General features: G+C 33.1%; 1 protein-coding gene across 4 annotated transcripts; it reads left to right on the top strand.

Moving 5' to 3' along the window:
- The first annotated feature begins 5,682 nt into the window (after positions 1-5,682).
- LOC129307639 (SUMO-activating enzyme subunit 1A-like) lies at positions 5,683-9,694 on the top strand. 4 transcript variants are annotated; one of them, XM_054948490.1, is made up of 12 exons: positions 5,683-6,005; positions 6,500-6,610; positions 7,016-7,111; positions 7,241-7,292; positions 7,433-7,628; positions 7,713-7,792; positions 7,921-8,037; positions 8,159-8,209; positions 8,563-8,629; positions 8,887-8,990; positions 9,075-9,179; positions 9,263-9,694. In XM_054948490.1, exons 2-12 carry the CDS (start codon positions 6,591-6,593, stop codon positions 9,377-9,379), a joined length of 1,005 nt encoding a protein of 334 aa, XP_054804465.1. In that variant the 5' UTR covers positions 5,683-6,005; positions 6,500-6,590; the 3' UTR covers positions 9,380-9,694. The 4 variants fall into 4 exon arrangements, with proteins under 4 accessions (XP_054804465.1, XP_054804468.1, XP_054804466.1 ...); XM_054948493.1 differs by lacking the exon at positions 6,500-6,610 and having other exon boundaries at positions 6,867-7,111; XM_054948491.1 differs by lacking the exon at positions 6,500-6,610 and having other exon boundaries at positions 5,684-6,005.
- The last annotated feature ends 8,339 nt before the right edge of the window (positions 9,695-18,033 follow it).

The following is an 18,033-nucleotide window of genomic DNA, read 5'->3' as shown; positions in this document are numbered from 1 at the left end:
ATATTAAATTTTTATTATGTTTTTTTTAAATAAAAGGAAAAGATGGAGGTACTAGATGATCGGGGTCCAGATATTAGATGGCTTGCCAAATGAAGGCAAGGCAAGAGTGAGATGATGCTTCCATGATGGTCATCCAATTTCATCATTCCATTGTCAGGGTTGATGGCCATGGGGTCCTCTTATGATCTCATCCGCTATTTACTCCTCTCTTCGCTCCATCTATTACTGCCTTCCTTTCCTTATGATTGTATCATTGGCATGTTACATTTTCACTTCTTCTTATTAAAAAAGAAAAAAAGAAAAAGAAAACAATTTAGTACCTATATGGTTTTTTTCCTCATCTTTTCATTTTTAAAAATTGTTTTGTAATGCAATTTTTTAAATTTTTAAAATAAAATAAATGAAAATCTGTTTTGGTTGTGTCAATTAAAATAATTTTTAAAATTAAAAAGGAATTGATAGTGATGATTATATATAGTTCATGTTGGTTATTAATAATAAAAATTGCTCAAGGTAGTTGTAATTTTAAATAATCAAATGTAGGTATTTTAAAAATAAAAAAAATAAAATGAAAACAACTAAGATTTTTTCACAATTTTTTTGTTTTTTTTAAATAAAAACAGTTTTAAAAAACAACTACATAAAAAACACTTATCAAAACAAATTTTTAAATTTTTGTTTGCAAAAATAAAAAACAAACAGTTCTCAATATGATGAGTTTTTTTTTCCCCTTCTCACCACGCACAAAAAGTCTTTCTATTGAAATACACCCAAGCTTGAGAGTTGAGACATGGGTACAAACTTGCATATTTCTCTCATTGAAATTTGAAACTAACTTCATTCCCATACTAAGAAGCTTATTCCTGTTCGCTGAATCCTATCTAGCTATAAGGTAGGCAATTTAACATGCCAAATTGAGCTCAACTCAAGATAGAACAATTTTTTTAGCAATCCAAATTATTTTATTTAATTGGCTAAATGGACCAACTCAGTCGACTTGGCCCAAGTTTCTAGCGCTATGATAAATACATACTCAACTGAAATAGTGTCATGGTGAAAATACAAACAAATAATACTAAATCTAGTTTGTTTTTAGTGTTTTTTTTTTTTTTTTTCTAATTACACAAGGAGAGTTTGAACTTTGACCACTACCACGTATCCATCCATCCGAGCTAGTCATAACGTTTCTGTGCATCAAGAAAAGATAGATGTATCGACCATGTAATAAAAGTTTTGTGTTATTAAACACGTTTTCAGTTACATATAAAGAATTAACAAATTAAATGCTTTGTATACTGTTAATTTTTTATTATATACTTATATATATTCATATTTAAAATAAAATATAAAATTTATAAAAAAGATACACTCTTTATACGTACGTTCCTTCCTCCGCTAGACATCATGAGACATTTTTTAAAGTGTTACATTTTAAATATAAGCTATTTTTATATTTTAGATACAATTAATAAGATTTTTTTTTTCAAAAACACTTTGAATGAGAAATATATTTAATAAATTTTATTAATTAAAGTACCCTATTAAATAAAAATACATATAAAAAAGCATATAATTTTAAAGATAATTAATTGATTTATTGAAAGATATAGGGTGTGTTTGGATTTTAATTGGAAAAAATTGATTAAGAAAAAAATTGATTATTAGAATGTGATGGTGTTTGGATAAATTTTCAAAAATTGATTATGATATTGATTTTTCAAATGGAACAAATTTTAGCTTATATCCAAATGGAGTTTTGGAACCAAATGGAGTTTGGGAAAATTGGGGTGTTTTTGGATAAAAAAATTTTCAAAACCATGTTTGAACCCAAAATTGATTCTAATGGGTATCCCATAATTATAATTCTATAAAATAGCTCATCATATTAAACTCATAGGCACACAGTAGTCAAACTAAGCCCATATCACAGGAGTAGAAATGAATAGCAAGTAGATGGGGACAAAAAATGTGAGAGTGAGCGGTGGGCGAGGGCCGAGGTGAAAAAGGGAGAGAAAGAGGGGGAAGTGAGGGGGGAGTAGGGAAGATAGGGGAGAGAGAGAGCACTATTGAACCTGCGGCTAGTCAGCTACCCATAAAGTCAGCGTGGCAGCCATAATTGGCAAACTCAGTCACCCTCTACTCTTCACTGTTCATCATCTGACACGTGTATCCTCCTCTCTCTTCTCTATCTCATTTTTTTAATAATAAAAAATATTTCTTTCATTTTAAATTATAAGATACTTTTAAATAAAATTTTATATTGATAAACTTAATTGAATACACTTAATAATTTTATATTTTTAAAATAAAAATATAAATTTTAAAAATATCAATCATTTAATACATTAAAAAGAGAATAGGCGAATAATTATAAAGAAATAAAAGATAATATTGAAATGGAAAAATTAATCTTTTAATCCTCAAACTTTTAAGTAACTTATAACTCAGTCCCTCAATTATGACTCGCTGTGACTCAATCCCTCAACTATAACTCGTCCATGACTCAGTCCCTCAACTTTTGAATCACTTACAAATTAGTCCTCTTAACTTTTGTTACTTTTTTTTTCATGTTAGCTTTATCTCACTATGAATAAGAAAGAAGAGGATATTTAAAATAATATATGAGCATTTTTTTATCCCTCTTATTTGATAAAAAAATTTAAAAAAAATTAAAAATAAGGATCGAGTTATAGGTAAATTAAAAGTTGAGAGATTGAGTTGCAGCAAGTTATAGTTGAGGGATTGAGTCGCAGCGAGTCATAGTTGGAGAACTGAGTTACAAGTGAATTAAAAGTTGAAGGACTAAAAGATTAATTTTTTCTATTGAAATTGATACATTTAATGAAATTTTAGTCTAATCAAAATATTTTTATATTTAAGATAAAAAAATATTTTAAAAATACTCTATAACTTAGGATAGAAGGAGTATAAAGTATTTTTTAAAAGAGTGAATATTCAAAAATTACAAAGCATTGTTAATGCTTTAAAGTGTGATTAATATTTTTTAAAGTTTTTATAATAAATAAATTATTTTATATTTTTTTAAATGAAGTAGTTGATTAAATAACTATAAATATAAAAAAAATAATGTTAATTTAAAAATAATTAATTACTTTATTAATGTAAAATTTAATTAAAAATATATTAAATTTTTAAATAAAGAGAGTAAATAGTTATATACTGCTTCCATTGCCTTGCCCCTATTGTAAGATAATTTTTAAAATATTTTTTGACCCTTAATATAAAACATATTATGGGAAATTAATTACATTATTTTAATATTATTCATATTTAAATTCTTTAATTATGAGATAAAATGTATGGAAGTTAAAAAAATTCATTTGAATAAAGATAATATTAAAAATTTATTTTTTTTAAAGTAAGTTAATCACCTAATCACTTTTCATTGATTTTGATAAGATAATTGAAAATATTTTATAGCAAGGATAGAAAGGAGCACGTGGCTTAAAAAAATGTTTTTGTATAATATGTACTCCCAATACGTTCTTTTAATTATTTTATTGAAATTAAAGAATAATAATTAATTCATTAAATATATCTTTAAATGAAATTTTTTTAAAACATTTTGTATAATCTATGCACATTAATCACCATTAAATCCTCATGATTATGTTTAAAAATATACTATTGAGACTAACGATGCAGTTAGATGAAACTTGAGGAATTACGAGAAACGAAAAACGGTATGGGGACTAAACAAAATTAACAGGGGTCAACAATTACATTTTTACTTCTTTCATGCAATAAATTTTATGAGCAGGTGCTTCTGAACAATTTTCCTTTATTCGTTTTAAAAATCTGTTTGCTTATTTTGCCAGTTTTTGCTCAATTTTCAAACAACTTCGATTTGATTCAATAAAAATTGCTTTGCAAAATCAATCAATCAATTATTTATAATACTTCGTCCTTTGTAAATTGTAATACACTTTTAAAAGAAATTTAAAATTCCAAAATATAAGATATTTTAGCAAAACTAATGTTTCATTAATTATGTTTTTTAAATATTACATTTTTTATTATATTCACTCTATTATATTCTTTTATAAATGGAACAGTAAATGAAGAATGTTTTTAAAAAATTATATTCTCTTTATCCCAAACTATAGGGCACTTTTGAAGTAATTTATCTGTTCTAAAATATAAAAAATTTTGAGTAAATTAATGTTTCATTAAATACATCAATTTTAATATTAACCTTTCTCTCTCTATAATTACTTTTTATCTATTTTCTTTTCAATGTATTAAATGATAAATATTTTTAAAAGTTTATATTTTTGTTTTGAAAAAATAAGATTGTTAAGTGTATTTTATGAGGTTTATTAGTATGTGAGATTTTATTTAAAAGTGTCTTATAATTTGGGACGGAGAGAGTATATTTTTATTTTTTAAAAAATAAATTATAAAATATATTTAATGAGTTTTATTAATATTTTTAATTTAATTTAAAAATATTTTATAATTTAAGATTGATTAGGGTAAAAATTTTAAGAAACAATGGCTAAAAGCAAAAAGAGTTTATAAAAATGAAATAATTGAAAGTATTAATGAATCAAGCGTGTTGGATGTGCAAGTAACGATGACACAGGCAGAGGAATTCCAAGTGCCGCAACAAAAACTGGACTCTCCGGTTCCGTAATTAAATAAGACTTGAAGGAAGTGCACTGGACTCTCCAGTTTCAACATATAAAGGAGGAGAGGAGTGGACCATGAACAGACACAGAGGTTGGCACGTGGGACCCCTCCCAGGTCTGTGATTCTTCCATTGTTGGTCGGATTGAGTTGGAGATGCTTGCAATCAGAATATGAAATTGAATTGGATGGAATAGGAGAGATGCTCGGAAATGGCAGTGCTCATGGGGAAGGACTGAGATGGTTGCTAGGCCACGCCCAGGAACAGGAAGCCAGGTCGCCACATGTGGTCCGTTACAATTACAATCCCATAGCCGCCGTTCGAATGTTTTGCCGGCATGTCCCTCTCCCTCTCACTCTCTTGCTTTCTTTCTTCCCCTTTCTTTCACCTCTCTGTATATGTATGTATCCTTCCCGTTCTGAATCTTTTTTTTTTTTTGGTATAAACTATCCAATATTCTGGAATATTCTGAGTTTATTTTCTGTCCCGGACCCTCCGTGAGAAGACCTTACGATGGAAGCAAGATACTGATAGGACGATGTCTTTAAGGTAGTATTAATTATCATGTTTGTTATTTCTTAAAATTCGAACCCTCACCTGCTGAATGTCGATAGTAATCTTTGCCAACTTTACTAAGCGGTCATTAGTGTTTTGATTGGTTTTGATTTTATCCTTTCCGAAAGAATAATGATAAATGAAGCCCATTGGATCTGGATTTGGTTGGGGGCCATTATGAGCCCTCTTAAGAATTGGGCTTCATGGGCCTAACTGGGGCACCAGAAGAGAGCGAGTTCCGTTCATAAGCCTGTTTAGCTAGTCACGCCGAACCAAGAGTAGAACAGAATATCCCTCTCAAAATTACTCGAATGTTTCATTGGAGGAATGATTATTTGGTATAATTATTATTTAAAAATTAATAAATTGAAATGGGTTATAACTATGTTTTGTTTTTTAATTTTAGAGAAAGAGAAAATAAAACATTGAAGGGGGTGGGAAAAATGAAATAATTGTATAAATTCTTGATCCTCAAATTGGAGTTTGGGCAAAAATGAGCTTGGAATGACCGAACCAATTTTTTGTCACTCCATTCCAAACTGAAAGATTCCGAACACTACCTGCGCAGAGCTATCGGCGCCTCCATGCCTCCTCCAGATTCTTGAAATCCAACCTTGTCGCTGTTGCTCTTCCTTCACAATATCGCTGTCGTCGTTGCTCTGTTTGCCGCCGCCGCTCTTCCTTCTCGTCGTACTCCGTTCGAGCTCTTCAGTTCTCGCCTGTGCTTTGCGCGTTCTGCCGTTCGTGGTTGCTGTCTGCTTCTTTACTCTCAGCTCTTGTCGTTGCCGTCGAGTTTCTGGTTTGTTGCCTTTCTTGTCCTGGGTTCATTACCTCTCTGCTTCTTCGGTGAAATTTTGAATCTTGGTAGAATTTAGTCTTAAATATGAATGAACGGAAGAACTAATGAATCTGGAGTGCACTAGGGCTCTCAGATCTATAAATGGTTCCCTATTGGAAACTTACTTGGAGTTTTACCTTCATCCTGTTTAACAAAACCAAGCTGCATAATCTTCTTCCTGAGGGGTATTCGTACTAGATCGATGTAAGTATGTAACAAACAGAGAAGTCAATATGACAAGAACAGAACACTAATATGAACCAACAATACATTGTGTACTGTTGGAAACATATTTTGGAAAGTGATAGAGATTAATTTAACATTTTTATAAGTTTTTGTTTTTCGAAAGACATCGTTATTTCCTCCCCTGAAGATATGACAGTAAATATGTTCACTTTTTTACGACTATAAACTATGTCTTCATCGAGCACAACGTGATTCCGCTGAACAAATAGGATAAAATGAAGATTGAATAGAGAGTTTTTTTGGATCAACATGGAGAGGAGGGACATCGACAAAGAGGAAGAAAACACCTAGCATTAATCCATGCCCAAAGCTCAAAACAGGTGGCCGCTGACTACTTTTTATTAACATGCAAATTTTAGTAACTAAAGAAGAAATTAAAATTTATCCAAATACAAACTGCGTTGCAATAATTGACTTTTATCAAATTAATTTTTACCAAAAACCAAACACACTTATCGTGCAGCTCTCCTCTGACAGGCTACTTTTTTAACAAAGCCTACTTAAAGCCTTTAAGGCTTGATTCGAGAAGCTTTTTCAATGGCCTACATATTAAGTAGGCCTCTTAAATTTCTTCAGGCCTGCTTGTAGGCTTAGTCTTGAAGCCCCTGGCTTGGTCTGTTTTCACCCCAGACGTCAATCAAAGAGCTCAAACTTGGTTTGGCACTTTAGTTTGGAGTCTGGACACAGTAAGTTTTTGAAAGTCAAATTCGGGAGTTGTGGAGCAGGCTGCATCTGGGAATGGATGGTGAAGAGTTGACGGAGCAAGAGACCGCGTTGTATGATCGTCAGATTAGGGTATGGGGTGCTGATGCTCAAAGGAGGTACATTCACTTTTCCCCTTAATTTTCTGAATCTCTTTCATTGTTTTATGCTTGATTTCCCTATCTGTTATACAACTGAAGCCTGAATTTCCACAATTTGACTTTTCTTTTGTGATTCTGTTGTTTTAGACTGAGCAAAGCTCATGTCCTGGTTTATGGAATGAAAGGAACTGTAGCCGAGGTAAACCTGCGATTTTCCTTTCCTAAGTATTTCAAACTGAATATTCAAAAGTACTTTAACGAAATGGGTGTCTTTCTTTGGGGCTAATTGGTTCAGGTGCCTAATTTTTATTTTTATTACTTCTGTTTCTCGTGTCTTAGTTTTGCAAGAATATCGTTTTAGCTGGAGTTGGTAGTTTAACCTTAGTTGATGATCGAGTGGCGACTGAGGAGGCAGTGTCCTCAAACTTTCTCATCCCTTCTGACGAGAATGTTTATAGAGGGAAAACCCTTGCTGAGCTTTCTTGTGATTCACTTAAAGATTTCAATCCTATGGTCCGTGTTTCTGTGGAGAAAGGTTTGCACTCTCTCTTTCCTCTTCTCTATATTCATTTTCTTATCAATATTGGGTTGTCATTTTCTGTTATTTCCTGGGGTACAGGTGATTTGTCAGGTTTTGGTATTGATTTCTTCAACAAGTTTGATGTTGTAGTAATAAGTTGTTGCTCACTTGCTGCTAAGGTGTGATGTTAACAATTCCCCCTCTATATTTGTGGCTTCATTTTCACATAAGCCCTTGCAGAGTGATAAATTGTTGTCTGCTTTTTTATGGTTATCCATTTATCTATCGCATTATGTTTTCACTGCAGAAACTTGCTAATGACAAATGCCGGAAGCTATCAAAGAGAGTATCTTTTTATACCGTTGACTGTAGAGATTCTTGTGGGGAAATATTTGTTGATCTGCAGGACTATCGATATTCGAAGGTATGTCTCAGATATAGTTTTGCATGGATCTCAATGCTGAATGTTTACCTTTGTTTGGATGGAAAGAAAATTAGAGAAAAGTACTATTTTAATTTGTTCATGCTTCTATTTTCTTGTGCAGAAAAAATTGGAGGAAACTATTGAATGCCAGTTACAATACCCGTGTTTTGAGGTACGTCTTTGTTGATCATGATTTCTTAGTGATCCATGCCTATCTTGACCTTGTGTTACATGATCATCAGTTTGTATGTTTCTTGGAACTGAACCTACCAAGTACTATCCTGACGAAGAACCACAAAGTTCTCGTCCTCCATTATCCTTGAAGTGACCTTACATATTTTTTCTCCCAAGGGAACATGACTGAAACAACAGAGTAATTTAATTGAAAATTTACAACATGTACAAGTTCTAAAACACACAATGGGCTATGTTATGTTTGTATATATAATATAGTTTGCTTCTGATGATGTGTCGTATTCATGTATGCTTCACAAGCTTGTCTAATTTTTATTTCTTTTGCTGCAGGATGCAGTATCAGTACCATGGAAGGAACTTCCCAGGAAGACATCAAAGCTGTATTTTGCAATGAGAGGTGTGATAAATTGCCCAATTTTAGACTGGAAATTTACTCTACAAAGTTATGATGGAAAAGAGAGATAACTGGAGAGAACATATTGCTTACATGCCCTTTATTTGTATCTCCGGGCATTTATTTTCAAGAACACCTTTGTACAAAGCTCTATCACATAATGCTGCCTTTGAAATGGGAAATTACTTCTTAACCCACAATTATTATTATTATTATTATTATTATTTGTATTTAGTTTCAGCATCTAATTTCTCTTGCAGTTATAGAAAAGTTTGAAGAGGCTGAAGGACGAAGTCCAGGCGAGGTTTCAATTGCAGATCTTTCTGGTGTCCTCCAGCTGAAAAAAGAGCTATGTACTGCACAGGTAAGCTACCTGGAATTTGCTGTGCTATTTATACTTTCTGCATCCACTGTTCATCATCTTAGCTTGCTGATTTTCTTGACACAGTCTGTCAATGAATCTCACGTGCCTGATAGTCTTCTAGAAAGATTGGTAGCAAATACAACAGAATTTCCTCCTGTTTGTGCCATAATTGGAGGAATCCTTGGACAGGTATTCCTTACAACAACATTTAAGTATGAAATATTTACCCTTGTTACACTAATCTGATTAAGTTGATTGTTATAACCTTGTAGGAAGTTATCAAAGCAATATCAGGAAAAGGAGACCCTCTAAAGAACTTTTTCTTCTTCGATGCCGTGGATGGGAAGGGAATTATAGAGGACATTTCAAAACCATCCGAGGCCAAGTAAAAGGAACAACCTTGTGGGAAATATGCAGGGTATTATTATACAATCCATTGAAAGTAGAGAAGTATAGTTAATATTAGCTGATCTGTTGGCAAAACTGACCCCTTAAGCCTATTGTTTTGCTAATTATTTCGTACTGCGCGCCTGTATCTTTAGCTTTTTATTCATCTGGCTTTTTTCATGTAAGCTTTGGGCTTCTTGTTTATGCTCCATCACTAAGCACTTGGACTTCTGTGGTAATCTTCACGCGTTACCTAGATATTAAGTGTAATGTCTGACGATCATACAGATAGTGGATTTGAATCTCTTGTGAACAAACGAACACACTTCAAGCAAAATTGTAGAAGTAGTGAACCAATAAGAGAAAGTTTGAAGATGCTTTGGTTATTATAATTAAAGAACTCTTCACTATAGACTGCTTTGTGAAATTAATAATGTGGTCAGTGGGTCGATGCATCGAAATCGTCTCTTAAAGTGAATAGAAAGACACGAGGGAAGAACGCAATTATAGCAGCATAGACCCCATGACTTTGACCTGATTGGACGGTGATAACATAATATAAAGTCCAGGCACCTAAAAAATAATGATAATTCAAAATATTTGCGCCAGTGAAAATTCATAATGATTATATCAGCGAAACAAGATCCTTATGATGAAATCTTCATGATCCAACCCAACGAAGAAAACACTATTTTTGAAAATGTTAGAATGTGATTGTATTACTATCCCGCTAGATCCTTGCCATAATTCAAAACGATTTGAACCCTAGAATCCCTGTTCATTGGTTCATCCTTCCAAAACCCCACACCATGATGAGATCAAAGTGGAAAAAGAAGAAAGAAAGGCGTCCCCACAATGGAAAACATCCATGGAAAAGTAAGACATGGAAAACAAAACCATCTTTGCAATAATTCGCAGCAACACTGGGACGACGCCTTAAAGCAATCCATCATGTTGACGACTTGTTCACCAAGATGTTCAACACATTCAGACACCACCATAGCCATAGGGAAAGCTATTCAACTCATGAACACCTCTCCCAGAGACCTCATGTCCTTGCTTCAACAAAACTCATCTTTCCCACAACCATGGAAGCTGAGGACCAAAGACATGGCAGTGCAAGAGATCCTCCGGGAGCGTAGGGAAGCCATTGAGACTGGAAAGTTGAAGGGCCGGCGACTTTTCGAGCCAATACAGGGAGGAAGAACAATTCTCAACGATGAGTTGAGTGGTGATATGGGCCACGAGAATGAAGTGAGGTCCTTGTCTTATGATTATTCCGATGATGAAACTTTTTCACCACCACCACCACCACCATCCTCTTTGCCTCGTCTGTCATGTGATTCTCTGGACAGAGACCAACAGGTGAATGAAGAAGAAGTGTCACATGATGTTTGCAATGCAGAGGCAAGAGTTTCTGATACGAGGCCTGGTAATGGAAGAAGGTACATTATTTTTCTGGGTGTGAATGTGATTGCTATTGCTTTGCTTATATTTGCAATTTGCAAAAGTTGGGTTAGAAGATTTGAAGATCATGAAGTGATTTTAGTGCCAACATGACCTGTGTTACTGAACTAGCAGGGTGATGATTTTGTTGGCGACTTCCTTGAGATGTTGATTTCTTTTGGCAGTTTATGATTTGGACTGTCAACAAATTTTCTTGGTATATTCTGGAGATTGTATCTTATTAACAATTATGACGATGAGTTTTGGAACTTACTATCTGTTGTGAGGCACATGTCGATTCAATCCAAATGTTAACTAATAAATATCCGAAACAGAGAATCTGGTCGGCAATCGCTTGAAAAACTTGCTGAAACAGTGAAATTCATTCTCTCACTTTCCGAACAAAATACGGTATTGTCTCCCTTAATCAGCCCTTCAATTCCCTAGTCCAAGTGAAAATCACATTCTACGTATTATTACCCACAGACTAAACAATAAATAAATAAATAAATAAATAAATAAAAATAAAGAAGGGTTTTCTCACCTTTTCTTTTCTTTTCTTTTCTTTTTTTTGTCTTTTTCATGTTTTTAAAAAAGTAGGGAAAATTGGAACTGAAGACCTACAAAAATTAGTAATAATCATTTAGGATCACATACGTTGAAATTAAATTTAGGATCATGGTCCTTTTTTTAACAGTTTAAATATTAATGTTTTGATTTTTGTACTAAAACATTCATGTCTGAAATACGCATTTAGTCATTTCTAGATTTTTTTTTATAGCAATAGTTGTTTACTGCAGAAAAGATCCTGATTCTTAAATTCAATTTCAAAACTTTAAGGTTCTCAATGGTTGTTGCTGAGTTTTACAGGTCCATTTTTGTGATTTTTCCTAAAAATGTTTCTCAATTTTTTGACAAAAAAAAGACTCTATCCTGTCGAGGGCCCATCTTTCATATATGTGCGTGTTGGGCTGCCAAAAGAAGAAATAAAAGAGAAACGATGGGCGGCAACTCTCATAATCAATCGCAGCCCAAGACCCAATAGTCTAAGTTCAAACTTCAGTCATAGAGCATTAAAATATACAAGTAAGGAGAATCTAACATTAGATATCTAAATAATATATATACACATGTGAAAAAGATTTAGAAATATCTAAGGTTATAAACAATAGGTCCTTGGTCCTTACATCGAGAAATCGCAACATTTTGGTGGGTCTAGTAAAAATGATAACAATAATCATGTAACGTTTCCACTGTAATGGATTAATAGCTCTATTTTTCTTTCTAAATAAATCATTTAACTTCAAAAACTACTACCTAATCTAGATTAGATGTAAGTCTTCTATCAATTTGAGATATATAGACTTATGTGCTTGAGCCCTCAAAAGTCAGGTTAACTCTTATTGAGTGTTTTAACTTGCAAGATGAGAAAAATTTTGAGAGGGAATTATTAAAATAGGAATAACTAAAAAAGAAAAATAGGGTGGCAATAGGAATAGAGAGGGTTTGAGGCGTGTTGGTGCCCCAAACACGCAGTAGGACAGGACGACCCAAATGTTGAAGTATGAGAATGGAACAATAAGTGACACACACCAACAATGTCTCGTGTGTACGTGGATGTCGATTTTGCGTATATTCCAACTAGAATGATGTATTTGTCCATTTTGACGTTTGCCCAACCAACAGGAATAGCTTAGCTTGTATCTATATGCCCCCTTGTCATGGATACATTGCATGTTTTGTGTGTAGGCACGTAACGTCTCATGTATAAAGTGTTTTTCTATATGTGTTGTGCATTTACAGTTCTGGATGTATCAACATTCAACGCTATCAGTGCTATTAGTTCTTGTCATTTTCATTTCACAAGCAGCTGGGAATGATTTTTCCTCTTAATTAGTGTCTCTATGCACACACGCGTGGCATTATTTGATCTTCAGAGGTTTAACAAGGTTAAAGCATGTCCTTAAATTTAAAGAATACTTGTAAAAATATTTTCATGTCATCACTCATCAATGATATCCTCATATTGATAATGTGATTTGAATTCACAATCTTGTAAATTATAGGTCAAGTCTTTATCTTAGATTGACCTTTGTTGACCCTTTTGCAACCTTGTGAATTACATGCATAAATATATATTATAATAATGAATTTTAAAAGAAAGTTGTCTACCGAACCAAGCTCATCACCAGAGCTTTAAGGGAGTTCAGTCTACAAGACAAAGTAGCGGTGGTATATTTGTTCATGATGGAGATCTGTCGTCCTTCCCTTTATAATTTTTCAAGCACAGTAAAATGATCATGAAATTGTTAAAATTAGTATCTCAATTCATACAACTTGAATAATATATTTTTTTTCACGGATTTTTTTTTCATATATTATGATATAATTCTGAACCCAGAAGAAAATAAAATTCTTCAAAATTAACAAGACCTTTTTTCAAATTTAGGGATTATAAATCAATATTTCTTCTTCGGTTGCAACAATTCCATCATAACCAGCTCATCTGACCAAAATTTTATTAGTTATACCATTGAGCTTAAATTTTCTTAAGCCAATAAACTAAACAATCATGTAAAGAGGATAACATGTTACCAGCAGGACTGTGAAGCTAAAGTGAATAGGAAAACTATTGCGTCTCATTAATATAACTACAGGATTGAATCTTCTGATCTAATTCTTTCGGTTCCATGGAAATTAAATTCGTGATTAATTATAGTTAATCCCCTTTTCCCTCCAAAACAGTTACGGAGAAGACGACACAACCTCACCGTCAACCCTCGAATATGTTGAAGATGCATATTCATCCATCACAATTTTCAAAATATGCAAATTAGTCACTACTAGATATGACATGTGCATCATTTTCACCCAGAAAATATCATATCAGTTTTGTAAAAAGTATATATATATAAGACGAAATCACAGTGTGTTCAAAATCACGCGCTGCTGAGATAAAAGGATCAATCATGCGAGACTGTGTGATACCTGACGAGTACATCGATAGATTAGTAAAGAAGCTCATAACGTGAACCATGAGGTGATTATCATTAGAGAACCACTGTCACAACGCATGAACTATTGAGAAGTCAAGTAGCTTGACTTGATATGAAAAAAAGTTTCACATCATACGGAATTAAAATAAAAAGGAGGTACATGAGTGAACAAGAATCATAAATTCAATGCCTTAAAATTTTAGATTAAAATGTGATATCATACTTATGTGTCCTCTTGAAATGCTTCCTTAACAAAGTTAATGTAATCTCAGACGGTGCGAATGCGATAAGTATGATTCTGAGAGACTCTTCATAAAACCATCTCTAGTGGGATATTATACAATAAGCTATTGATTCTGGAAAGAAATTGGTTTGTAAAGTTTATCATGCTGACGCTTTAGTGAAGTTTGCTCAGACACTTCTCACGGAGGACTATTTCTTTAACCATCCTCCTCTGTTTATCCAGAAAGAGGAGAAAGGAAAGAGAAATAACCTATTAGATGTGTCTTGATCTTGTTTCTTGATATATGAATGAATCATCTTTTATTCCAAAAAAAAAAAAAACTTCCTTAGCCAACGTGAACATCATAAGAACATCTTGAAATGATTAAGAATGTATTTGTTCTTATGAGTTAATCTTGTTCCTTTCCTCTTTAAAGCTCGGCCTTCCTTTATATATATATTTTTAAAAAAAGTTAAGAGGAGAAAATTCAATTCAATATAAAATATTAAATTTCCATTTAACTAGCCATATACACACGGTTAGTAAGTTGATTATATATAAACAATACTACTCATTTATCGATCAAATTTTATACTATATATAAAGACGATACTATTAGTGTGGACGTATATTATGTAGAGAAACCATATATATTTTAGATAATTAAACGTGAGTGAAATTAGAAAAATAAAGAAATAACACATGGGTTGAAGGCAAATAGAGAAGATAATGAGAGACATGGGCACATGAAGAAGGTAACACGGCAAAGACAGGAGGAGACTGATGAATTGGATGAGAGATTCCGTGTGGAGTGGAATAAAATTGAGAGGCATAGAAGCAACACGTTGGATGTCTGCAGCGCCTGATGACAGTGACCACAATTCATTCACATAAAAAGCCTATAATATCGTCGTCTTCTTATAATCTCTTCCTTATGCTCACTCCGATCAACGCATCACAACGCTTAGCTTTGTTGGTGGAAGGCACTCACCTGTGATATAGGCCCTTACTGTTATCTAAAGACAACATTATCATGTCATGTATGACTCTTGCATTATCCTGGCCCATCACTCAACTAGCCTGTTCAATATTCCCCCAAAAATTATATACATCATTATTTGGCTTCCTTTTTTTTTCCCCCTTGAGACCCATAAAAGGTGGATTTACTTCTCCTTTCTCGTCACTCTTGACCTGTATAAGCAATCTGAATATATAAACATTTTTATAAAATTATTCTGAGGTGAGGTTTATGAAATTGTCAATTTATTATATTAAAAGTGTTAATTATTATTATATAGTTGTTAGTAAAATTGTTCGGTTGACAACTATGCAGCATTAATAATTAATAATTATTTAATAATAACCCACATAAAACTTCAGAATAATTTTATAATTTTCATGAATTTTTTTTTTATTTTTAGATTGTTTATGTGGCACCATAGGCGGTGCCACATAGTCAAGGGGAGCAAATTCACTCTTTAGATTTAGAAAAAAATTATAAAAAGGCTTTATATATTTCAATATTTTGCGCTCCTTAATCTAATTTTAAAGATGTTTATATTCTAAAAAACTTTATGTTATCTTGAAGTTATGAATGATATTATCGGTTGCCACAAGAACAATGAAAAAAGCCTTTTTTACTGTAAAATTTGTTAAAAATTAATTAGAAAATATCTTCCATTGATGGATAATTATCTAATAACTTATATCAAAAGATATTTTTTTTAACATCGATAATAAGACGATTGCTTAACGATTTCATAATATAAAATCATATAAGGTATAATATATTTTTTAAAATTATTAATTTTAAAAATGTTACATTGCATGACTTAGGGTCCTGGCATCATCATTGTGTGGCGCCTAAAAGTAACTTTTTTTTTTTTTAATGATCCATGAAGGCATTCCGCACTGTATTGATAACGCTTTGTAAATTTACTGATCAAATTAATTTGGTAATTACTTACTTGCGTAAGTGAACCTCGTGCAAAGTCTAATCTTATGAAATAAGTTGCATTGTCGATATAGTCCGTGAACATTATAATTATAGCTCATTATAAATTTTAGATGATATATCAATATTTGATTAATATAATGATAAATATATGACATATTACAATTGATTAATAATGTGATGATAAGGATAAAGGGAGATTGATATGAAATTTTATCCAGAAAAAAAATTACACAAAAAGGATAATTTTTTTATTTAAAAGATGACATGATTGAAAGTGGGGGAAGGGAGTACGTGAGAGACGAGGCGACCCTGTTTGAGTTGGGTAAACATTCGAGTCTGCTAATAAAAAGAATCCTAGACAGGCAGTGTCGCCTTGCTAGCTTCCTCCTTTCTTGTTTCAGGCGTCTCTTTAAAAATGAAAGTGTTATTTAACAGAGTTTCACTCGCAAACACTATTATAAAATATATCTTTAGGAGCGAGTATTTAGGAGCATTTTTTAAATAAGTGCTCTAAAATGCAAATGTGAAATTTACCGAAACACTTTTATGTTAGGGCTTTTCAGTAAGATAACGCTCCTCATTAATATAAGTAAAATATCAAAAATTTAAAAAGACCTTCAGAAGCGCTTGTAGGTAAGCGCTCAGGAAGAAGGCGCTCTTCCGGAGCGCTCTTCAAACGAGCACTCCGGAAGATTGGCCTTCGGAGTGCTCACCCAAGAGCGCTTCGAAAGAGGGCGCTCTTTCGGAGTGCTCCGGAAGAAGGAGCTCTTCCGGAGCACTTTTGGGTGAGCACTCCGGAAGAGCAGACCTTCCGGAGCGCTCATTAAAGAACACTAAAGAACGCTCCGGAAGAGTAGTCTCACACTTTTATTTTTTTTATTTCTGTCAGTTTTTTTTTCCTCATACATGAGTTTCTTTCAAAACCTCTCTCATTTGCTGAGGCCTCCTGTTTCATCCGTCGCTGTTCTCATCCGTCATGCCTCGCTGTTTTGTCAGTCGCGTCGTTGCTGTTCGCTGTTTCTATGCCGCCGCTGCTGTTCGCTGTTAGCGCTGTCTCTGTTCACTGTTTCTGCGCCGCTGCCGCTGTTCGTGCCGTCGCTGTTCGCTGTTTCTGCACCGCCGCTGCTGTTCGCTGTTCGCGCCGTCGCTGTTTGCTCCGTCGTTGTTCGCTGTTTCTGCACCGCCGCTGCCGCTGTTCGCTGTTCCAGAAAGTCATCCCCCGCCGTCGCTGTTCTAGATCTGCATCTCTGCTTTAGATCTACACCGCTGCTGTACATCGGAGGAAGTGACGTCGTGAAGACCTCTGTTGCCGCTGTGCGTCGTGAAAATCTCCATTGCCGCTGTGCGTTGCTGCTGCAGTGAAGACCGCTGTTTTTTGTTGTAAAGACTACACTGTGAAGGTATTTTTTTAATAATTAATTTATAATGTAATATATTGATATATATTTGAGAATAAATTTCATATATATTTTTTTAATAATCAATATTATAGATAATATATGAATTGAAGTTATTTATAATGTTAATTACTTATATATTGCTTTTATATTTTGTGTAGTATTTTGTTGGAGCAAAATATTCACATTTCACTATAGAGCAAATAGAAGATTTAGTTGAAGAGTGGTCAGAATATATTATTGGCTATTTGTGATAGGAAGTTAAATTTCAATGTTAGAAAAATAACAATAGTTTCATTTGTTAGGCTTGTTAAAAATTAAACTAGGTTAGTTAGGAAATTGAAATTGTTGTATTAGTTTCAAATTCTTTTCTTATATATAAATTTTTATGTTGATATTATTTTTAAATTAGTTTTTAATATTATGATTTGCCATTATTAAATAGACGTAAAAGGAGAAATTATAAAAAATCTGATTTTAAAAAAATAAAAGTAATATACGGGAGCGCTCTTCAAATGAGCGTTCCTGTAAAGTGCCATATACAAGAGCGCTCTTATAGAGAGCGCTCCTATATAGATCATACGGGAGCGCTCTTTATAAGAGTGCTCCAGTATGGCAATGTGTTATGGGAGTGTTT

The sequence above is a fragment of the Prosopis cineraria genome, unplaced genomic scaffold (genome assembly GCF_029017545.1).
Source record: "Prosopis cineraria cultivar Desert tree isolate PC_DT_omini unplaced genomic scaffold, ASM2901754v1 PC4, whole genome shotgun sequence".
Taxonomy (NCBI): Eukaryota; Viridiplantae; Streptophyta; class Magnoliopsida; order Fabales; family Fabaceae; genus Prosopis; species Prosopis cineraria.
The sequence above is the reverse complement of the archived record's forward strand: the minus strand, read 5'-3'. Positions and strand labels throughout refer to the sequence as shown.

What these genes read in the sequence shown, in the direction of transcription:
- LOC129307639 (XM_054948490.1), top strand. Translation starts at nt 6,591, where the DNA reads ATGCCCAAAGCTCAAAACAG. An exon ending in TACAATACCCGTGTTTTGAG is followed by an intron (nt 8,210 to 8,562) that starts GTACGTCTTTGT and finishes CTTTTGCTGCAG; the next exon opens with GATGCAGTATCAGTACCATG. An exon ending in GCTGTATTTTGCAATGAGAG is followed by an intron (nt 8,630 to 8,886) that starts GTGTGATAAATT and finishes TTTCTCTTGCAG; the next exon opens with TTATAGAAAAGTTTGAAGAG.